We start from the raw sequence: 25,399 nt of genomic DNA, 5'->3' as shown, positions 1-25,399 counted from the left end.
AAAAGGAAATGTAATGCAGCTGTAGACTATTGTGTTACAGATGACATCACATTTTTTTAGTGTCAGAATTGATTAGCTTGAAAACTATCAAAGATTTGTCAGGATTTGAAGTCAGTGTGAAGAATGTCAGTGTTATTTCCACATTGGGTGATGTGCTACAGACCACATGCAAATTGTCAGTGGTCATTTTTGGCAATTCATGGACTGTTGCTAACACAACACAACACGAGTGAAACTGTAGTTAATAATGAAACTTTGAGATTATTTGGCAGGGATTCAGAAAAATTAATATAATGGTGAGTCCAAGTCTGCAGCAAAACTTTTATAACTACTGGTAAATCAAAACACTGGATTACAGAAAACCTTTGAAACTAGTGAAAGAATCAAGGAGGTGCTGCTAGAGTGACATCTGCTATCATGTAAGCAGACTGTCTAAACTGGTACCATCAAACGGGGTGATTTAAGACATCAGGGCAAATTCGGACAGTATGGCTTATTTGCTCTTTGCCACTGCGTAGAAACAAAGAGTTACTTATTTTAACATCTGTGCGCCAGTTATTTTAAACGCAAGATTGCATTTATCGCTTTCCATAATTTTTATTTTGCGTCAATTGTTTCCTTAGGTGAATAATTGACAAACAATCTCAGTGTTAAAAAATCCAAACATTATGGTAATGTGGAAACTTTCTATTGTTGCGCCGAGTGGGAAGTTATTGTAACCATAATTGTCAATGCGCTCAGTAGCTAACAGCATTGAGACAATTTCTGTAAAAGTTTGTCGAGTTTCTCGTACAAAGTTACAAAATAACGACGGTTTTTGTAAGACAGTGTACTGTGTGGGGTGATTTCGGACAAAGCCAAGAACGTATAAGAACAGAAGAGGTGCTACAGTATGGTGTAATTATGACCTAGAACTTTTAGATAAAGCAGTTCATGATATTCAGAGTGGTAAATTATCGTACAGAAAAACGTGTGATTTGTATGGTATATCTAAATCAACCCTACAAAATAAAATGCAGGAAGCACATCAGAAAAAATTGGGAGGACAGCCATTGCTAAATAAAGAAGAAGAAGAAATGGTGAAGCAAGGTATCTTGAGGGCTGCACATTTGGGATTTCCCTTCACTAAATTGGATATTAGATATTTAGTTAAAGGCTACCTCGATAAATCTGGCCGAAAAGAGAAGAAATTTCATAATAAATTGCCAGGAGAAGAATGGGTGCATTTATTCCTCAGACGACGGTCAGAAGGTCTTTCAGTTCGCTTAAGCAAAAATATTAAACGAGCTCGTGCAGAAGTGAACAAAGAGACTGTTAAGATGTTTTTCTCCAATATAAAGGCAAAGCTGGAAAATCTCCCACCTAGCAACATGATCAACTATGATGAAATCAACATGTCAGATGATCCAGGCAAGCAGCAGATAATTACGAAACGAGGGAGTAAGCCTGCTGAAAAAGTGATGGACTCATCAAAGTCTAGTGTCTCAATAATGATGGCAGCTAGTGCTGATGGTAAACTGCTTCCTCAGTACGTCCTTTACAAGTCAGAGTATTTGTGGGACACGTGGCAAGAAAGTGGATCACAAGGAACCCGTTTCAATAGGAACAAAAGTGGATGGTTTGACCTGCCAGTATTTGAAGACTGTTTCTTTACAATCGCTTCGCCCTATTTGAAGAGGCAAAATGGGCCAACAGCCATGATTGGAGACAACTTATCCAGTCACATATCTTTACATGTTATTGAAGAGTGTGAGAGGAACAATATTTCATTCATTCCCCTTCCCCCCAATAGTATGCACCTCCTCCAACCACTCAATGTAAGCTTCTTCAGGCCAATGAAAGCAGCGTGGCGAGCTGTATTAACTGGTTGGAAGAAACACACTCGTGGGATCATTTCCAAGGATGCCTTCCCATCTCTTCTGATGCAGACACTGACTAAGATTTCAGCAAACTCCAAGGGAAACATAAAGGGTGGATTTTGCGCCACGGGCCTAATCCCTTTTGATCCAGATCATCTCTTATGAAAATTGCCTGATCATGAGGACAGCCAGCAAAGCAACGCAGACGCATGGTCTTCCACTTTTGAAGAAATGCTCAAAGAAATTCGTTATCCTCCAAATAAGCTTGGTAGCTACCGCCGCCGCCGTAAACTAGACGATCAACCTGGAAAACTGATCACTGGCAGAGATTTTCAAGGAAACAAAAACAGTGCTGAAACAAGCGACAGTGCTTCTAGCAGTAGTGAAACTGAAAACGACACATCATCCAATGAAGATTTACTGCTGAAAGAAGAGGCTTTTCTTTTTGCAGAGTACAAATATATACGTGGAAACAAGGAGCAAACAAGGCAGTATGTTGGAGTGGCCACAAATGTTGGTGCTACGGAAGTAAGTGTGAAACTCTTGTGCCCACACGAGAACAGTAAAAACATATTTGTGTTTCCTAATGTCCCCGATGAAGACACAATACAAAAACTGCAAATTTTGAGAATACTTCCCACACAATTTGAGAAGAGAGGAATGTTCATTTTTCGAGAACATGTGCTTTAGACTCTAAGACAGGCCTTAACAACTGGCCGGTTTTGAGCACGAGTACTCGCATCTGCTCAGGCACCTGCTCGCGAGCAGCTGCAAGGTCGCGGAGTGGGGAGGGTGGGGAGGGAGGGGAAATGCGCGCGCACGTTTGAATAGGGCCACAGCGTGCCTATTGAATTCGCGCCGACTGTGTAACGTTTAAAGTACTACGATCAGCTCGTAACAGTCACTTCGCTGGTTAAGAATCATGTGAAGTCGCCGTTGTGTAACCCCAACCATGCTTTCGCAGTTCAACCCCCATTGGGAGGAATCGTATCTGTTTACTGAAAAAGATGTTGTTGCAAAATGATTAGTATGTCACAAAACGCTGAATTCTTTTACGAAATTTAATTTGCAGCGACATTATATGTGGTACCACGCGAAAGACTACGGACGTGGAAAATGTGATTGACCAGATCGTGCACAGGAAGTTATTAAACTTAAAAGGAAGCTATCCGAAGAAGATCTGGACGACGAAGAAAAATCAACTGAGGCAGCTCTCAGAGTGGGTTACAAAATTGCTTTGCTTTTAGTAAAATCCCTGCACCCTTTAACTGATGGCGATTTAATAAAAGAATGTTTGGTAGCTGCAGCAGAACATTTGTGTCCACCTCAAGTTGAACAGTTTCTGATTGTGCCATTATCCAACATGACCATTATGCGTCGCATACAGGACATGGCAGACGACGTCCAGAGCCAGTTTGCAAATATCTGTAACGATTTTATGGCGTATTCTCTAGCTCTGGACGAAAGTGTTGATATCACTGGAACAGCGCAGCTTGCCATATTTATTAGAGGTGTTAATAGAGATCTTCAGGTGAGGGAGGAGCTCCTCGATGTAGTAGCCATGAAGAACACTACAACCGGAGGTGATATTTTAAGTAGTGTTGAAGAAAGTGTTGAAAATATAGGATTGTCGTGGAATTCTTTAGTTTCAGTGTCTACAGATGGTAGAGACATACACTAAGCTAATAAAATTATGAGACACGTGTACATTCTCCTTTATTTGTTTCATTTGTCGCAGTAATAATTCGTGAGTGATATCCCTGCAGGTGGCCGCGGATTTACATCGACTGGCGGCAGCTGTTGTGTACCCCACGTGACTCTCCCCACTCTCCGCTCTGGTCCGGTAGTGGGGGTATCGTGCTCGCGCTGCTCCGTGCTCCCGCCTTGCTGCTCACAGCTTGCTCTGCGAGCACGTATGTTGTGAAGCCCTGCTCTAAGACAATCGTTTATTTAAAGTTTTTGCAACTTAATTTAGAATGGTGAGAGAGAAAAATTATTTTGACCTTTTAGTTAAAGTACTTTGTTTCTGTCTGTTTCTAATATTTCAGTTATGAACTGTAAAAAAAATTATTTAAATTCTTGCAAAATAAAAACTTATCTGTAATACATAAAAGTCATTATATCATTCCATATCACTTATTTGTAACATTGGGCTACCTTAAAATGGGTAAAATGTCACCAAAAACAAATAAAAAGCATATTAGATTTTTTTTAACTGTCCGAATTCAACCTCTATATACTGTAACTTCGGACAGAGATTTAAAAAACACGTGTCCGAAATCACCCCAACCCATGGGGTGACTTCAGACACTTTATTTAACTGCCTCAGATAAATATACCTACACATACACTTTCTGGTTCTGGGATATTTTATTCATTACACATATACCCTACCACTTCCATAACAATCAATTTAATCTAACAATATGTATGAAAGCTACAATCAAAATAACGATAAAACCTTTCGAAATCACCCCGTTTGACGGTATAAAACTCTTAGGGTGATTGTAGTAACTACCATTATAATGGATGCAGGATGGAATAACAGTCAGTAGGATTCTAGGAAAATGAAGCACAGAGTGATTTACTGAGAACAGTTCAGTGATAGGGTGGTTCTCATCAGAACCGACAGAAAACCAATGCCAACAACAAAAGTTCAGTATATATTTTGACATCACAAACAGAAAATGAACAGGTACACACCATACATGAGAATACGGAGCAGCCACTTCAGTATGTAAAGGGAGATGAATTTAATAACCTTGGGGGATTCAAATGTGGTAGTAGGGGAAGGAACAGAGGACAGAGTTACAGGTGGATATGAGCGAAGAGAAGGACTCACTGAGTTCTAAAATAACTTTCAACCAGTAATAATCACAACAGAAGGAAGTAAACTCTGAAGATTCCTGCTGAAATGACAATGATTCCGAAATCAGACACTGGATTGAAAAGTGTACCAGGGACAGATGTATACTCAAGATCACAATTTAGTCATAATTAAGACTAGAATAAAGTTTCAAGGAATCATTCAGAAGACTTAATGTGGAAAGAAGAAGAAAACTGGAAAGAAGAAAGGAAGGATGGACGAGTTTGGTTTAATATCCCGTCAACACTGAGGTCATTAGAGACAGAGCACAAGCTCATAATGTTTCAAGAAGCAAATCAGCAGTGCCCTTTAAAAGGGACCATCGTGGCATTTACTTGGAACAATTTAGGGAAATCACGGAAAACATAAATCTGTATGGCTGGACACATATTTGAACCATCATTCTTTCCAGTGGGAGTTCAAGTAGCAAACTAAACCTACTGAGGACTGATAAGATGTGATTGAAGTTCTCTAAGGTTATAGAGACTGTGATAATGAATATCAAAGTTGGCCGTTAAACTGAAGAGGAATTGATATAATAGAGGCTGGGCAAACAAGTGTAGGTACTAGGGAGGTAAAAGTGAAGAAACTTTGGGTAATGGAAGAAATACTCAAATGACTGATAAAAGAAGTAAGCATTGATTAGATTAGATTCAGTTTTCATTCCACAGACCCAAAAAATGAGATGATTCTTGTGGGTGTGGAACATGTCAGAAAGTATAACGTAAAAAAAAAAACCATTTAAATATAATATTTACTACCCTGATCATTTGTCAGGACATTGTCAAAATAGGTGAATACAGTACAGTGAACTGGAACTGCTAATATTTACACAATTAATGTGCTGTCAGACCCCCCATGAACCATGGACCTTGCCGTTGGTGGGGAGGCTTGCGTGCCTCAGCGATACAGATGGCCGTACCGTAGGTGCAACCACAACGGAGGGGTATCTGTTGAGAGGCCAGACAAACATGTGGTTCCTGAAGAGGGGCAGCAGCCTTTTCAGTAGTTGCAGGGGCAACAGTCTGGACGATTGACTGATCTGGCCTTGTAACATTAACCAAAACGGCCTTGCTGTGCTGGTACTGCGAACGGCTGAAAGCAAGGGGAAACTACAGCCGTAATTTTTCCCGAGGACATGCAGCTTTACTGTATGATTAAATGATGATGGCGTCCTCTTGGGTAAAATATTCCGGAGATAAAATAGTCCCCCATTCGGATCTCCGGGCGGGGACTACTCAAGAGGACGTCGTTATCAGGAGAAAGAAAACTGGCATTCTACGGATCGGAGCGTGGAATGTCAGATCCCTTAATCGGGCAGGTAGGTTAGAAAATTTAAAAAGGGAAATGGATAGGTTAAAGTTAGATATAGTGGGAATTAGTGAAGTTCGGTGGCAGGAGGAACAAGACTTTTGGTCAGGTGATTACAGGGTTATAAATACAAAATCAAATAGGGCTAATGCAGGAGTAGGTTTAATAATGAATAAAAAAATAGGAGTGCGGGTTAGCTACTACAAACAGCATAGTGAACGCATTATTGTGGCCAAGATAGACACAAAGCCCATGCCTACTACTGTAGTACAAATTTATATGCCAACTAGCTCTGCAGATAATGAAGAAATTGATGAAATGTATGACGAGATAAAAGAAATTATTCAGGTAGTGAAGGGAGACGAAAATTTAATAGTCATGGGTGACTGGAATTCGTCTGTAGGAAAAGGGAGAGAAGGAAACATAGTAGGTGAATATGGATTGGGGGGAAGAAATGAAAGAGGAAGCCGCCTTGTAGAATTTTGCACAGAGCATAACTTAATCATAGCTAACACTTGGTTCAAGAATCATAAAAGAAGGTTGTATACCTGGAAGAATCCTGGAGATACTAATAGGTATCAGATAGATTATATAATGGTAAGACAGAGATTTAGGAACCAGGTTTTAAATTGTAAGACATTTCCAGGGGCAGATGTGGATTCTGACCACAATCTATTGGTTATGAACTGCAGATTGAAACTGAAGAAACTGCAAAAAGGTGGGAATTTAAGGAGATGGGACCTGGATAAACTGAAAGAACCAGAGGTTGTAGAGAGTTTCAGGGAGAGCATAAGGGAACAATTGACAGGAATGGGGGAAAGAAATACAGTAGAAGAAGAATGGGTAGCTCTGAGGGACGAAGTAGTGAAGGCAGCAGAGGATCAAGTAGGTAAAAAGACGAGGGCTAATAGAAATCCTTGGGTAACAGAAGAAATATTGAATTTAATTGATGAAAGGAGAAAATATAAAAATGCAGTAAATGAAGCAGGCAAAAGGGAATACAAACGTCTCAAAAATGAGATCGACAGAAAGTGCAAAATGGCTAAGCAGGGATGGCTAGAGGACAAATGTAAGGGTGTAGAGGCTTGTCTCACTAGGGGTAAGACAGATACTGCCTACAGGAAAATTAAAGAGACCTTTGGAGAGAAGAGAACCACTTGTATGAATATCAAGAGCTCAGATGGCAACCCAGTTCTAAGCAAAGAAGGGAAGGCAGAAAGGTGGAAGGAGTATATAGAGGGTTTATACAAGGGCGATGTACTTGAGGACAGTATTATGGAAATGGAAGAGGATGTAGATGAAGATGAAATAGGAGATAAGATACTGCGTGAAGAGTTTGACAGAGCACTGAAAGACCTGAGTCGAAACACGGCCCCGGGAGTAGACAACATTCCATTAGAACTACTGATGGCCTTGGGAGAGCCAGTCATGACAAAACTCTACCATCTGGTGAGCAAGATGTATGAGACAGGCGAAATACCCACAGACTTCAAGAAGAATATAATAATTCCAATACCAAAGAAAGCAGGTGTTGTCAGATGTGAAAATTACCGAACTATCAGTTTAATAAGTCACAGCTGCAAAATACTAACACGAATTCTTTACAGACGAATGGAAAAACTGGTAGAAGCGGACCTCGGGGAAGATCAGTTTGGATTCCGTAGAAATGTTGGAACACGTGAGGCAATACTAACCGTACGACTTATCTTAGAAGAAAGATTAAGAAAAGGCAAACCTACGTTTCTAGCATTTGTAGACTTAGAGAAAGCTTTTGACAACGTTAACTGGAATACTCTCTTTCAAATTCTGAAGGTGGCAGGAGTAAAATACAGGGAGCGAAAGGCTATTTACAATTTGTACAGAAACCAGACGGCAGTTATAAGAGTCGAGGGGCATGAAAGGGAAGCAGTGGTTGGGAAAGGAGTGAGACAGGGTTGTAGCCTCTCCCCGATGTTATTCAATCTGTATATTGAGCAAGCAGTAAAGGAAACAAAAGAAAAATTCGGAGTAGGTATTAAAATTCATGGAGAAGAAGTAAAAACTTTGAGGTTCGCCGATGACATTGTAATTCTGTCAGAGACAGCAAAGGACTTGGAAGAGCAGTTGAACGGAATGGACAGTGTCTTGAAAGGAGGATATAAGATGAACATCAACAAAAACAAAACGAGGATAATGGAATGTAGTCAAATTAAATCGGGTGATGCTGAGGGGATTAGATTAGGAAATGAGACACTTAAAGTAGTAAAGGAGTTTTGCTATTTAGGGAGTAAAATAACTGATGATGGTCGAAGTAGAGAGGATATAAAATGTAGACTGGCAATGGCAAGGAAAGCGTTTCTGAAGAAGAGAAATTTGTTAACATCGAGTATTGATTTAAGTGTCAGGAAGTCGTTTCTGAAAGTATTTGTATGGAGTGTAGCCATGTATGGAAGTGAAACATGGACGATAACCAGTTTGGACAAGAAGAGAATAGAAGCTTTCGAAATGTGGTGCTACAGAAGAATGCTGAAGATAAGGTGGGTAGATCACATAACTAATGAGGAGGTATTGAATAGGATTGGGGAGAAGAGAAGTTTGTGGCACAACTTGACTAGAAGAAGGGATCGGTTGGTAGGACATGTTTTGAGGCATCAAGGGATCACAAATTTAGCATTGGAGGGCAGCGTGGAGGGTAAAAATCGTAGAGGGAGACCAAGAGATCAATACACTAAGCAGATTCAGAAGGATGTAGGTTGCAGTAGGTACTGGGAGATGAAGAAGCTTGCACAGGATAGAGTAGCATGGAGAGCTGCATCAAACCAGTCTCAGGACTGAAGACCACAACAACAACAACAATGCTGTCAGAATGAAATATTGTTAAGCACTATTAATAAATTTATCATACACAAAATACCTAATCTTGAATGTTGTGACCATGTGCTGTCAAAACTGAAAACTAAACGACATTTTTACTTAAGCTGGCCTAACAGTCCCAGTTAAGATATTCATCTATAGAGTACAAGGAGTTGTCTATCAAGAAGTCTTTCACACTCTGTTTAAACCATGCTTTATCTGAAACCAAGTTTTTAATGGTTGCTGGCAATTTATTGAAAATGTGTGTTCCTGAATATTGGATCCCTTTTTGGACCAAGGTAAGTGATTTTAGGTCTTTACATAGATTGTTCTTATTCCTAGTATTGATTCTATGTATTAAGCTATTGGCTGGAAACAGAGATATATTACTTGCAACAAATTTCTGTAAGGAATAAATATACTGAGAAACAGTGGTTAGAATAAAAAGTTCCTTGAACAAGTTTCTACATGATGTTCTTGAATTTACACCACAAATGATTCATATTACACGCTTATTAAGCTAAAAACTTTTGTCTGGTTTGATGAGTTACTGCAGAATATGGTTCCGTGTGACAACAGAAAGAAAGCAAGCAAAGTATGCAAGTTTTTTTTATATTTATACCTCTTACATCTAATATCATTCTCACTGCAAATACAGACTTGTCTAGGCACTTAAGCAATTCTGTGGTATGCCCTTCCCAACTGAATTTATTATCGAGTTGTAATCCCAAAAATTTAACAATGTTGACCTATTTGATCTGCATGTCTTCCTATATTATACACATGCTGGAAGGAAATCTCTTACATTAGCATCTGGCAATGTAACAGACAAGAGGTCATTAACGTACCCAACAAAAAGCAATGGACCTAAGATGGAACCTTATGGAACACCACATGTAATTAATTCCCAATCAGATGAAGACTGACTGCTTACTGCACCAATATTTCGCAATGACACCCTCTGTTACCTGTTAGTTAAGACTCAAACCATTTCGCAGCACTATCGGTGACACCACAATATTTTAATTTACTTAAGGGAATGGTGTGGTTTACAAAGTCAAAGGATTTTGACAGGTCACAGAAAATGCCAGTAGCCTCTAATATATTATCTAATGAATTAAGTACATTCCTACTGTAAGTGTAAATAGCTTTCTTTATATCAGAACCCTTAAGAAACCCGAACTGTAGCTTGGACAATATACTATTTGCAGTCAGATGCTTAAGGAGACTGCTTGAACACAACCTTTTCAAATATTTTTGAGAAAGCTGGCAAAAATGAATTGGTTGATAGTCTGACGGTATCTCTTTATCCCCCTTCTTGTAAAGAGGCTTAACTCCAGCATATTTTAGCCAGTCTGGAAATGTTCCACTGATAAGAGATTGATTAAACAAATAACTTAAGATAGAACTCAACTCATATGAGCACTCTTTGATTAACTTCATTGATATGTTACCATATCCACTAGAATACTTCAATTTTATAGATCTTATGATGGCTGCTACTTCTTTGGGAGACATGAGTGTCATTCCCACTGTACTGAAGTTATTTTTAAAGACTGGTCTCAGGTACTCCATTGCACTGTCCACCGAACCTGATAACCCCAGGCTGTCAGTAAGAGAAATGAAGTACTTGTTTAAGAGGTTTGCAACACTACGTGCACGTGTTACCAAAGTCTCATTTGTTTTTAGAGCTATCTGTTCCTCTTCCTTTTGGCCCCACCTGTCTTTGTCTTGACTATATCCCATACAGTTTTTATTTTATCGACCGATATAATTATCTATTTCTCATAATAAAATTGCTTCGATTTCTGGTTTCCATTTGAGTCAGAAGTATTGTAAATATCTAACCAGTTCATGTCTTTGAGCAATTTCCTGAATTTCTCAATTTTTGACTTATTTATTACCCTCCTGTACTCAGATTTAATAGATTTTTTACCTTGACAAGTTTCAACAAGTTCACTGACAGAGCTTTTCAATAAATCCACATTAAAATCACCAGCAAACACTAATTCCTTGTTTTTATGAAGAGGTTATAATTTCCTGAATGTGATCTGTGTATACCTACTATTATAAAGGACTTGTCATGAAATACTACTACTGTTGCACAAGCTTCTAAGTGCTGCTCTGAGCAAAATTTTTTAATATCAATATTCTTGAAATCAAAACATTTTCTGACATACGTGATACTCATCCTTTCTCCATATTTTCTCTGCAGAAGTAAGAAGCTAACTTGAATCCCGCAACATTTAATTTATCTATACCAGTTGTCACATAATGATCAGAGGGGCAGATTATATCAACTGGTTTGCTCAACTCTAATCCTTCAAATACAAATAAGTCCCTGAGGAGGAGATATGGGGGTAGAAATTGCTGTATTAAGATAGTCAGGTCCACATAAGGTAGTGCCTACCTATAGGGAGGTAGATAATCCAAATGGTGATTACGGGGGTTGTTCGCACTTGTACTGCTAATGCTCCCAGGTTGGTACAAAAGGTGATCCAGTCACTAATGACACTGGTGTGAATCAAAATGCAGACCCCCTCCAGATGCTATCCTGGGGCCAGTGTACTTCCGACAGAACGTCTGATAACAACAAAATGCTGGAGTGCGGTTATCATGGAAGTGTGTTTCTTGAAGCGCAAGACAGAATGCAGAGTAAGAGGATATCTGTTGCAGTTCCACTAGATTATTGTGTTGCGAGAATTCAGGTTAGACATAAAGAAGCCAAGGGGAGTTCATGTCACCAGGTCAGTGATTGTCACCGATGAGAATGGGGTGACATCCATAATCATAAATAACATGTCAGACTCAGGTTACAAAGGGGGGGGGGGGGGGGGGGGGCACCTCTGGGGGCACTCGCAGGGAGGGGCTGGAGGGAATATTATCTTCGGACTTAATTTACTACTTCTTCTCTTTTAAAGGTTGAGAAGAGCAGAGAAGAGGGATTGCAGGCAGCTGCAAGATCCGGAACCAAAAGAGAGCAGGCGACCTTGGTGTGCACAGACGGTGCATCCCGTGGCTGAGCTGTGGTAGCAGGCTTCTGGCCTGACACGTACCTGGGGTGAGGGATCCCAATGAGAGCCCCATCACTTGTGAGCACTGAAGAAGGGGGCCACTTCTTTGGCCAGGACGGGAGAACAGCACCATGATGGAAGGGTGTGGGAACTGCACGGAAGAGGAAGTGGCAAAAGTAGAAGAAATCGACAATGGGTTGAGTCTGTCATATTTTTGGTGAGTCTCAGCATAGGATAGATGATCCACGGACTTGTACTCTTAGATCTTCTTTTCTCTCTTGTAAGCCGGGCAATCTGATGAGTGTGGAGAGTGGTGGTCATGACAATTTACACACACAGGTGGCAGAACATAGGGGCTTCCCTCATGGAATGGGTTTCCACAGTCACCACACAGAGGGTCCACCGCACAGCAGGAAGACATATACCCAAAACGCAAGCACTGAAAGCACCTCATGGGCAGCAGGACGTACGGTTTCGCATCACATCAATAACACATAACCTTGCCCTTCTCTGAGAAGATACCCCGTCAAAAGCCAGAATGAAGGCTCTGAGCACTATGGGACTTAACTTCTAAGGTCATCAGTCCCCTGGAACTTAGAACTACTTAAACCTAATCAACCTAAGGACATCACACACATCCATGCCCGAGGCAGGATTCAAACTTGCGACCATAGCGGTCACGCGGTTCCGGACTGTAGTACCTAGAACCGCTTGGCCACCCTGGCCAGCCCAGAATGAAGACACTGGTATCAGTGCAGTTGTCTTTACAACCCTCCCGCACATGTCAAATGAAATGAACACCACATCACTACAGATTAGCCCAAGTTCCTTATTAGTTTGCAGAATGAGGTCCTGATGAAAAATCACTGCCTGGAGCGTATTCAGAGACCGGAGAGTGGCAATAGACACCACAACAAGATGATCACTAGCACGAAGAGCTACAGACTGGGCGGCAGAAGAAGCTCTGATCAACAGGGAGCCCAACCGCATCTTAGTGATGGACTTGATATTCTCCACAAGAAACAACCACTTTGTGTTGGTGAATATGTCCCCATCTGTCCTGGTATAGACCAAGTAGCAGGGAAAGTGTTTCATGCCATGGCAGCGAGCCTGGCCCTCCCCCCAGGGTGGCTCCAGAATCATACAAAGCAGCATTTAATGATCGTTTACCACTCCAAGAGATGGCCATTTGAGAATTGCCACATTTTTACTGCTTGATGTGCTTCATGTGACAAGCATCCACCCTGATAACACCCACTCCAATCAGCGGCTCTCCCCATGGGTGCCACCAAGCCACCAGCAAGGCACAGTGGCCATTGCTGGGAGTTCCAATGCTCCCGGATGACTAGTAACCACACCTTGGCCTACATGTGGAGGTAACAGTTCAGGTATCAGTATTGTGATTCCTGTATTGTCAGGGGGCTCAGCCAGATGTTTACATAACAGCCGTGCCACATGGACTGGCTACTCATGCTGGTGACCTAGCGGCGTGGGTAGGGCTATTTTGGGGAAGGAAGGGGAGAGAAGGGAGGAATCCATGCCACGGACACTAGGGAGGGAGTTCTTCCCAAAGTGTGTCGCACTAAAGACAAAAAATTTAGAAGTGGAGGTCAAACCCCAAAGGGAGACCAAAACGCCAAAAAGAATGAAAGAGAATAGGCAATAGGAACAAAATCGCATGGAATACAGGGAACCAAGTGGATAGCCAGGTCAAAATAAATCAGGGCACCGACAGAAGGGTAGGTGCAAGGACAGGGAGGACACACTGAAGGAAGGAAGAATGGGCTGCAACAGCTCAGGGTGCTGTGTGTGCCATGTACAAACTCACAAAAGAACCGTGAGCCCCTGGGGGTTTCTGCGATTCAAAAACTGCAAATTCATCCTTAAACAAGTGCACTCATCAGGCTTTCTGGGGCGTTCAGTACACCACCTGTCGAGGCTATACTGAGGATCTGTCCAAACAACATTCAGGTACGATACACAGCAGCGTGCTACTGGTTAATTCTATGCAGACTCGATCCTGCGCAAATAATTACAGGAGTAGATATCAATAGCAAAGTTCCACTCTTGGCCTAGGAAGTAGGTGAAAGGCAGAATGGCTGGAATGATAGAACAACCAGTAGGCATGTGTATAACAGACTATGAGTGTGCCTAATGACCCAACAATGTGAATGTTACACACGGTCCTTATCTCGTCTTATTACACAGAATAGAGGGAAGGGCAACAGCTCTCTGCTATTGTGGAGAAATAGGAACATCTGAACATGTAGCAGTTCACTGTAACTTACACCAACATTCACATACAGAATCATCCTCCCTGACTAAGAACTAGAGTGGGATTTGGTTTTTGGGTGTAAAAGTCTTGAACAAGTTCCGTCCGTGTAATGTAGTACATCGGCATCTACAAAGAAAGCTGAAAGTATTACTTTTAGCCACTTTTTTATGAAGTATCCAGGCATCTACATTCATGAGCTAATGATAACTATTAGCTGCAAAACAAATGACAATGTTCATTGTAAACAGGCCTGAATTCTGACTGCATATAGAAATCTGTTGTTCTCTGGAAAATATTAGTCTGGGCTGAATTAATCTAACAGGAAGAAATAAACAAATGCCTTGCATTGAAACAGCAGAATATATATAAAAACAAAGATGATGTAACTTACCAAACGAAAGTATTGGTATGTTGATCATCATACCAACATACCAACGCTTTCGTTTGGTAAGTTACATCATCTTTGTTGAGTGGTACTTAAGTAAATAAATTAGTGAAATCAAAGTGAACTAGAAATTAGAATATAAATGAAAAACTTGGTTTAGTTTAGAGAGTTACATACTGGCACACAGCGGGCACAACAGCAGAGCAGAAGAGACAATGACCGTGAAGTCAGCAAGTTCCACATAAGCGGGCGCTGTCGATTCAGCCGTCAGGGCATCGCCCGACCGGCTCACGTGTTTCTCAGTTGTCGGATGTGAGCGAAGGCCGTCGCCTACATCCCAAGAGCCAATGACCAACGTTAAGAAGATTCTTCGAGAAGCTTTTCAACGTGACAGCAGAGGCAATGACTGGCTCACGTGTTTCTCAGTCGTCGCGTGTGAGCAAAGGCCCTCGCCTACATTCCAAGAGCCAATGACGGACGTTAAGAAGATTCTTCGAAGAGCTTCTCATCGTGACAGAAGAGGCAATGACCGTAAAGTCGTTCACCTCCAGTAAATTGAAGTGAATAAATACGCGAGACGCAGTGGGCCAGACAGATGAAGACGGAGACGGGGACGGGGACGGAGACGGGACGAGAGACGAAGAACGAAGAAAAGAAGAGTAGCAGTAGTTTTCTGTCAGTTTCGGTGCTGAAGACCGTCATGCAAGAAGAGTCTGCATCATGCACAGACGAAGCGAGTCCGCCGCTGTAATAGAATAGCAAGCAGCAGCCGCGGCGCCAGAAGACAGTAGTTAAAAGGTATTTGAAGTCTGGTTTTTACATACCCGCGTGACTCGTGAGGACGGGAAGGAGACGGCCTCACATCAGTAGTCACCTGTGAGCTGGGATGAAGACCTGACAGCCGAAGACTGGCAAGCGGGAGTCCGTGGTTCGAGTCTGCCACACTGGCCTTCCCCCGCCGCGTCGCTCCGCTGGCCGACGCAGAACACACGCGGCCGCTTAGAGAAGAGAAACACTGGGACGCGACACCCAAGGTATCATCCGATGCACGATTTCGCTCGCAATAATTAAACGGGCCACCTCGCGCTGCGCGTCTCCAGTCAACTGGGCGAGACAAGATACACACCGCTACGCGTAATCAGACGCCGACGCAGCAGAAGACTTCACAAACGACACAGCTGCCGCTCTCCGAACCAGAACATCCCGTAAGATACAGTTGTACAAATCTTCAATAAAAGTTATCTTATGTAAAAATGATGTTTCATTTGACCTCATACCCGAGCCAAGGAAGAACCCACCCTGCCCACATGTTGTTAATATTTTCATCCTGACAGAATGCTTTAGAATGCTCATCCTGACAATTGACAGCATCAAAAGAGAAAACCCAGTTACATTTAGTGACAGAAGTGTCACATTTAGTATCACAACTGCTACATCTTTGTTTTTAGATATATTTTTCCCACGTGGAATGTTTCCCTCGCATTGTAATAAAATTAATTATAAATTCATTTCTAAAAGCTGCTTCTCTTTGTTGATGTAAACCTTGAAATATTTCACATGCCAAAGATTCCTTCAAAATAGGAGCTAAAGAAGACAAGGACAAAAGACTGCATCCTTAAAAATAAAGCATGAGAATAAATCAGGGGAACAGATTTTTATAGTTTCTTAGGTGTTTCTATTGGTAAGAAACTGGGTAAAAGTTACATGTTGGAGCCCCCCCCCCCCCCCCCCCCCCGTATTTTTCAACACGCTGCAGACATCTTCGATAGGCTGCACTAACGGTCAGTTTGTTACCACAACCTTTATTTGGCTTTCACATCCAGGGGCTTTGGGGACTCACAACCAAACTGTCACCTTTCAACCTAACCTAGACCTTAGGCTGCAATACACATTAATGTCATCACGAACAAAATTTCAGGTAGGGTCAGGAGGAGAGAGGGTTGTTTCACATATCACACTGAACTGGAAGCCACATGTTACAGGTTTTCATAAAAAATTAAGCTCTGCAACTTCTGCATTTTAGATAATATCAAATATTGGAGGTGAAAATGCAAAAAAGTTTGTGCCACAGAAAGGCAATATTATGTCTTCTCAGTTGCAATGAGATACGCACCAGGCAATGCCAGAGGTAGCAACAGTCTTGCACGATTTTGTGCATAAAATAAAGTGAAAAAGGAGTTGACTTACTTTTACTATTTTCATTCACTAATGCAAGGTTTTCTGAAGCCTTCGGCACTCTTTCACAAACTCACAATGAAACTGTCATCTTCCAACCTAATGTATACTTTCGGCTACACTACAGATCAATCCATCACCATGATCTACACTCCAAAATATAATACAGAAGCAAATAAATACTGCCAGTGTTCTGTTCTCTTCTTGTATGTGTGTGTATGACACTCACCACATTGTTACATCATGGTTCAGAGCCAACATTGGGTTCAACTAGGTTCTGTTGACCCCTAATGCTTATAAGTATTAGGCTAGGCTACAGGTCAGTCTGTTACCACAACCTTTATTCCACATTCACATCCATTGGCTTTACCAAACAGAACCAGCTATCACCTTCCAACCTAATCTAGACCTTGGACTACACTACCACAATCAAGAGTTCAGGAAAGGGGAGAGTGGGTATCCAACACCAAACTCTAGCCTTTGCACAATCATTCAGCCATAGTTGTGCACAGAATGGAGCGAGTTATTTGGCCACAAAAACCTGCAGCAGAAAATAATGTGAGCTATTCAGACATGAAAGTCTATAAACATGAACTCAAATCATACCTGCTCTACCTTCTGATCATGGTGAATAACCAAAGTCAATCACATAAACAGTCAGCATATTGCCAAATTTTTTTCACTGAGAAACTATAATTGTAAACTGTCTCGTCTCGCAATGAGAGGAATAATTATAGCCCATAAATTATTCAAATATCTTACTAAAAATGAATAAATGAATTAATTAATCTAAGCAGATCAGATTTCTGGATACATAACTAATTAAACTTTTGCTTAACCCTCAACCGGAATCATGGGTCATTTTGGACCCACAGACAACAATAAAACTGTCTAACAATGGAAACGCGCGGAGTTTCTGTTTCGCGCGCCAGTGTAATCCGAGTACATTGTGAGGTGCACCAGGGGCCGGGAGCTCGCTGCTTGAAATTTACTAGAAGTGGAGGTAAGTGCCATCGCTGGGTCCAATTTGACCCGCGATTCCAGATACAGGATTTTTGAAGTCAGTGTATGCCGATTTATTTCTGCCACAATGCTGTGGAGCTTCACTGAAAAAGAAATCTGTGTACTATTATTAGACGAAAATTATTCAGACGTAGAATCTTTAAGTGATTTTCAACCTTGTGATGAAGAGAACATAAGTGACGATGAAAATACACAACAAGAAATTTCTTCTGATTCAAGTAATTCATCATCTGATGATTCAGTAGAGAGAGATAGCTGGCTGTCAAGTAGCGCATATTTTCGTGGCAAAAATCGACTCAAGTGGTCTACTCATCCACCAGCTAGGTCCAGAGTCAGAAGCCACATCATCATCACTCACCTGCCTGGTCTCATCGGTACAGCTCGTGAAAAACGGAACATGTCACCAATTGAATCATGGCAGTTGCTGATATCAGATGAAATGATCACAATTATTTGAATTCACACTAATCAGAAAATAACAGAATACTCAGAAAAGTATAAAACTAATGCTACTTACACTAACCATGTGAGTATTATGGAAATGAAAGTATTTTTTGGGTTGTTGCTATTATCTGGTGTATTCAAATCTGGCCATGAAGATATAGAAAGTTTATGGGCAACTGATGGAACTGGCCAAGATATATTCAGAATAACAGTGTTGGTAAAGCGATTTATGTTCCTGTTATCTGCTTTGAGATTTGATGATGTGAATTCTAGGGAAGAAAGAAGAACTAATGATCGTGCTGGTCTCATCTCAGAAATATTTGGAAATTTCATTCAGAACTGTCAGAAAAACTATAGCTGCTCAGAATATTTGACAGCTGATGAAATGCTTTGCCCTTTTAGAGGGAAATGTTTTTTCAGGGTTTATATAAAACTGAAGCCTGCTAAATATGGCTCAAGATTATGTGCCTTTGCGACGCTAAAACACACTATTTATACAATTCTTTTATCTATATGGGCAAAGCAATCACAAATAAAACAAGCCAACTCTCAGTTCCAACACAGAATATACTGCAGCTTGCAGAACCTTTATTTGGAACAAACAGAAATATAACCGCTGATAACTGGTTCTCTTCTGTGGAGTTGGTTGACAAATTGATTGAAAATGGTTTGACCTATGTTGGAACGATGCGCAAAAATTAAAGGGAAATACCACCAGAATTTTTAGCCCACAAACGATGGATAGTAGGATCTACATTATTTGGTATTGTGAAGGATAAAACATTGGCATCTTATGTCCCAAAAAAGAATCAAAGTGTAGTGGTAATCTCATCAATGCACCCTGACAATTCAGTCAATGAAAACAGTGGAAAACCTGAGATAATTGAATTTTACAACAGAACAAAAGGTGGTGTTGATACATTAGATCAGAAATGCGCCAATTATTCAGTCTCTAGAAGAACTCAACGATAGCCATGTGTCATTTTTTCAGCAATATTGAATATTGTAAGTGGCAATGGATTCATATTATGGAAGGCATCAAATAGTGGAAAACGTATGAAACGTAATCATTACATAAAAGAAATTGGACTGAATTTGATAAGGCCATTTATCACAGAAAGGAAGATGGAGTATTCTTTATTTTCAGTAGATTTGAAGAGTAGAATTGATAATTTTCTAGGGGTGGCTGATGAACCACAAAATGACCTACGACTAGAAAATTCACCTCACAATCAAAGTGGCTCACAAAAACGAGGAAGATGTTATTTATGTAGTCCTAAAACTGACAGCAAACAATCACAAAAATGTGACAGATGTCTTAAATTCATCTGTAAATGACATGCAGGAAAAAAAATGTTGTGTACCAAATGCCATTCTTATTTCAAGTACTGATATAGGTAACATTTGGATACTTCCATGTTTCCTTGTCATTATTTTTGTTTCTGAGTGATGGCATAAAGAATCCCTATTTATGTTAAGGGGAAGTTATGAGAAACCCCATGCTATATCTAGGTTTTTTAATCTAAGCCTTTTTTGTAATCATGTAACATTCCAAAGTAAGTTACTAAAAATTCTTGTAAAATATGAGACGTAGGACTTAAAGATTAAAAAATACTATGAAAAAGTTTTGCACAATAAAGATTGATTTGTGTTTGAAACAAAACTTATTTTAATATAATCATTACATATTTAGATATGAATTATATCTTTTATGGGGATTATGTTGAATTTTTATTCAAGGATGCCTCTTCATTCGGTGGGATTCACTGATTGCCATTACTCTATATAAGACCTATATTGGGTACAGACATGTGAAAATGCTAAAGATCCACGAAACTTAAACGTTATTTGGAATTTCAGCATGCAAAATTGTAGCAATGTCTGAAGACGAGCCCGTTATTTTGTTAGTTTTCAATAAGGATGAGAAAACAAAAAAAAGATGCTCACATTTTTGCTTCTTTCAGATGACAGAGGTACTCGTATGCCAGATTGTTTTTCCGTGCTTCGTCCATTTCTTCTGCAGAAATTCTTGTATCATCAGTGCCTGCAACAAAAACAGCGGCCTAGTGATTTGGAACTGTTATAATGAAACTAGGCTTTTGAGGCTGGATTCGCATAAAAACTATCAAGTGTCCTGTGAACAGCTTCCCCTAATTAACTCACAGCTTATTACAAATTCAGTGTCCATTTGTGAAAGTTCTTCTAGTGACAAATATACGCGTAGATTTGAATGTGTTTCTTAAAGCTGAAGGCAAAGTCGCAATGTTTATTTAATGTGTCACACAACATAATGTAAATATTTACAGTTGTCACTCACACATCTTCGGTCCTTCACATTCCATGAAATTGTGTAAACTGCTGCTACTTATTTTAATGTCAACTTCCATTTTTATTGTTCTTTAATGAAATATCAAAATCCATACACTTTTTACCAACAGCAACGAAAACATCTGCAATACTTAACGTCGTCCTCGGAGTTCAAATTCGAAAATGCGCTCCAAGTCAACAAGTCTCAGATGTCAATCGCAGCAATGGGCAGTGCAAGAAACACTACAACGCTTAACACAGTTAATGTGTATCTTTGGCATCGTAGTTTGACTGTCCACGAAGTTTAGTAACATGGCTGTATTGTTTCCAGAAAAAAAAAATATTTAAAAACTTAATTAATAATTCTCTAATATTAAATTAAAATTCACAATGCATCCACGGTAAAGATAAATTTTGGAGTCGCAAATGATATCGATAGATACCAATGCATTGATAAATATGGAAAGAAAAATTGTTTCAACTTCAAATAAAAAATATCACTGTATGTATCAACCAACATTGAATCATTTGTTAAGGAAGTACATTAGAAAGTAGTGCTGCATGTCAAAAGAAACAGCCCAGAAACAAAATTGCTGTAGTTCGCTTATAGGATGCTGGACGATCAACTAATTGAAAGCGATAAATGTGGAACTTAAGTCTGTTTCTAGATTTTCATATGATACTTGTAATAGAATCTATGTGTATGAGATGTCTTGGGATAATTGACGCCCGGCTTCGCTTGACAGTCAATCCAAATTTGTATGACGCTCTCGCATGAGTTAAACGAACCTTTGACCATTCATGCTATCCTTTGAAGTTTGAGTGCCGGTATAAGTAAGATCAGTAGAGTGTACACTATATACCCTGTAAATTGTATTTAAGCACTTGAGGAATAGGCTACCCGCTACTGTTTTCAGATACGGCGCGCAAAATATTTTGTAGGAAATCGTTGTAGAATGGGAAAAGACTTACACCAGAATTAGTTACCATTTGAACACCTCACCTAATAGTATGAACTTCGAGTGAATCATGATGTTATAGACAGCATAGGAATGGATGTCGACTTACAGCTGACGTGAGCTGACTGTATTACAACACTGGGAAGGCAACTCATAATACCTCGCTATGTGCTCTGGCCTCTGAATAATAGCTTCTGTGTGTTGCAGCTCATGTGCAAGAGCAGTTATTTTGCATGTTCCAATTCAACAGTTAATTCTGCCATAACATTGTGGGGAGTAAATGCTCAGAATATCAAATCAGTCTTAAAAGTGACAAAAAAATGGACTGTACACCTTAAAATGAAAATTAGATGGTGGGCTCACAGTGCAACTTGTGTAACACTCATGGGAAACCAGTAAGGTGTATAAATACAAACATTAACCAGCACTCAATAAATGAGTCCGTACATGAACACGGGGCCAGAAAGTTGCAGGCACCATCTTCATCTCAATAGGAAAAGCACAGTTACAACTCAAAAAGTAGTCTACTATGTAATGGAATAAAATTGTAGCAGATATCCACAGGAAATCAAAGAGAAAAAAAAGAACTTTGTGGTTTTGGAAAGTTGTGAAAACCCATTTATTGAATACGAAATGTTACACTGTGGAAATTACATTAAATGACATGCAAATTATCTACACAAATCTTCATGTTAGAAAATTAATTGTAATGACAAAGAGCCACTGTACAAGGAAAAGATAATAAAACTGTATAAACATTGTGTGTGTGTGTGTGTGTGTGTGTGTGTGTGTGTGTGTGTGTGTGTGTGTGCGCACCTATCTATGAAAAAATTTTTTTATTAAAAAAGAGTTATATCACCGTTAAGGATTACCGGTACCCAAAATGCAGATTAATGACCATCTTAGAAAGAAACCTAATTTGGCCACAAGTCATTAGGCCTATAGAAAAGAACGGTGATGTAAACCATAGAAACATGTTACATAACAAAAGAAATATTGCATGTAAATATTTTTATGTTGATGACTCTGTGCACATATTATTTGAACTGTATCTTCTGGACAACACCGAGCGACGTGGCACAGTGGTTAGCACACTGGACTTGCATTCGGGAGGACGACGGTTCAATCCCGTCTCCAGCCATCCTGATTTAGGTTTTCCGTGATTTCCCTAAATCGTTTCAGGCAAATGCCGGGATGGTTCCTTTGAAAGGGCACGGCTGATTTCCTTCCCCATCCTTCCCTAACCTGAGCTTGTGCTCCGTCTCTAATGACCTCGTTGTCGACGGGACGTTAAAAAAACACTTACCTAACCTTCTGGACAACATCTACACAAAATTGTTGTCCATAGGTGGATATAAATAAGTAAATAAATAAAATAAAATTACCCAAATATTCTACCAATAAACCGAAGTCTCTTACCTTTATTTTTACCTTTATTACCTATCTATGTCATTCACCAGCCACAGCTGGACAGACAGCATCAAGATACAACATTATCAAAATACATGAATACAACTCTGCTATGATAGTAATGTAATACCGCAAGACATATTTAAGTTATAAATTAGATTACAATAATATCACAACAATAAAATAGATACAAGTATATAATGAATTAAATATAACGGTTGCTGCTGGAGTCATGGAACTGAGCTGCAGCTCAAGTAAACACTATGCTATTACTAGAGAAGAATTCTTCAATATTGTAGAAGGGTTGCTCTTTTAGCTTACACAAAATACTAGTTTTAAACTGCTCCCATGGTAAAGACTGAATGTCATCAAGTAGAGCATTAAACAATTTTAGGGCCACCATTTGGAAGCTGTTTTGTGTCTTTGCTAATTGACACCTTGGCATGTAGATACTGTCTTTGTTACGAGTGCTGTATTTGTGAACTTCATTTCTCTTTCTGTAGATATCACGGTTTCTCTTTATGTGGAAGAGGCAGTTCAGTATATACTGGCTGTAAACAGTCAGAACTCCTAACCTGGTGAAAATTGGTTTACAGTGGTCTGTTTTTTGCTTGAAGTAATGATCGTCATTACTTTCTTTTGCAGTAAAAGTACATTCTTGCAGCCTGCAGAATGGCCCCAAAACAACAGCCTATAACTGATGTGGCTGTGGATCATTGCATAGTACACAGTTAGCAGGTACTGTTCTGGTACTATACTTTTCAGTTTGCTCAAGAGGTATGGGACCCGTGAAAGTTTGGAACATACATGTTTGGTGTTCTGTTGCCAGGTTAATTTGGTATCAATGAGAAAGCCCAGAAGTTTAACATCTGCTGTGTTACCCAGTGCTCCAGTATTGCTGAGGCTGCATATCATCCTCTGAGTTTTTTCTTCATTAATTTTCATTTTGTTCATGATAAACCAGGCCTTAGCTTCATTGAACAAGACTTCTGTTGTCTACCACCAGCTTTACCTCTAGAGGATCATCTATTTCATATACATATGAAACATTATGCCCAGGTATTCGTACAAGTTGATTAGACTGACGCCAACTGCGCCACCCTGTTGTAGTCATGGGATGCTTCTTTTCTGCATTTTCTGTAGTTCATTTTTGTAAATTTAAACCTGTCAATATTTGTGAGTTTGAGATCTTATTTATTTTTATTCATTTATTTACTTGTCCATAGACTATTTAGAGCAATAAAATCAGACAGGCCAGAAACATTACAGAAATAATATATGCGTATCAAGCATTAACAACATAGGATATCCTAAAATGAGGATAGGGCAGGAAATTGGCCATAGCCTAATCAAAGAAACTGTCCCAGAATTCATTCAGCGACAAGCAGAAACTATGTAGAACCCAAGTCGGGATAGCTGGATGGGGAATAAATCTTGGTATTCCAAATGTGAGCCCAGTAAATTAAGACTGGAGTAGCCACCTCACTCAGTATGTGACAGGAAGGGGAATCACAAAATACATCATGAGTGCAATGTGCACAATAAGTAAATAAATCAAAATGAAATTTTAAAAATGAAAACTCTACTAAAGAAGTGAAAACATATGAATAAATTACATAACACTTCAGAAAAGTACAAAATGCACAAAAAGTCAAACAATGATGTACATAAAACATGAAACTTTAATTTAAAACACCTCTCCAAAAATAAAACAATTGCGTACATTATGTAGCACTGCTAAAAATTATGAAACATGAGCATACGAAAACCTATCAACACTATAACCTTCCAAATTAGGCCAGCATCAGATACATCCTCAGCAGAAGTGTGTTGCACTGAATTTGAAATGGAGGGAGATGCAAATCAACAGCAGAAACATTCTATGCAAAGACAAATACAGCATTGATGACACACCAGTTAAAAGAATTTTAAAAAGCCAACAATGAATGAAGCCCTAGTAATCCTATAAGCTGACATACTCATTTACGTTGTAGAAACACTTCTCAACAAGAAATTATTTCAACTCTGATCAAAAGCTGTTTCTAACTCTGACCTCTTTATGTTGGCAGCACATTATAAAGAATGGCACCAATGTGGCTCGCTTGTCTTTGAATGTGGGTTGTTCTACGAGGGTATTTCGGAAAGTAAAGATACACCGTACGCCAGAGGAACAGAAGAGTTTTGGCGAGCAAGTTGGCAACACTGGTGTTAACCTTGAACTGTTAGCTTTCTCCTCGCGGTCATTCAGCAGTTGAACGTTGCTTCTCGTTGGAGTAGGTCATGTTTAAAATGGCTGCGCCGATTCAGAATCCCACCAAATGTGAAGTGCGCTCCGTCATACGTTTTCTTCATGCAAAAGGTCAGCGACCAGCGGATATTCTCAAAGAAATTGTTTCTGTTTATGGGAACATTATGAATCGACAAAATGTAACTAATGGTGTCGTCATTTCTCTGAAGGTAGGACCAATGTTCATGACGAACAAAGAAAAGGTCGGCCATCTGTGATCTATGATGCCCTTCTTTGGAGAACGGAGGAAGC

The 25,399-nt window shown here is 39.9% G+C and overlaps 1 protein-coding gene across 1 annotated transcript in view; it reads right to left on the bottom strand.

Annotated features, from left to right (window-relative positions):
- The window catches only part of LOC126252642 (ras GTPase-activating-like protein IQGAP1), a 367,157-nt gene extending 346,531 nt beyond the window's left edge, over positions 1-20,626 (bottom strand). Inside the window, exons 1-2 of the mRNA XM_049953548.1 lie at positions 20,502-20,626; positions 20,132-20,228 (exon numbers count right to left, since the gene is read on the bottom strand). Coding sequence (XP_049809505.1) covers positions 20,132-20,228; positions 20,502-20,571 — 167 coding nt within the window. The 5' untranslated portion in view covers positions 20,572-20,626. The remainder of the gene's footprint in view (positions 1-20,131; positions 20,229-20,501) is intronic.
- Between the last annotated feature and the right edge of the window lie 4,773 nt (positions 20,627-25,399).

The sequence above is a fragment of the Schistocerca nitens genome, chromosome 1, assembly GCF_023898315.1.
Source record: "Schistocerca nitens isolate TAMUIC-IGC-003100 chromosome 1, iqSchNite1.1, whole genome shotgun sequence".
In the NCBI taxonomy this organism is placed as follows: domain Eukaryota; kingdom Metazoa; phylum Arthropoda; class Insecta; order Orthoptera; family Acrididae; genus Schistocerca; species Schistocerca nitens.
This window is presented reverse-complemented; position numbering and strand designations above follow the sequence as displayed.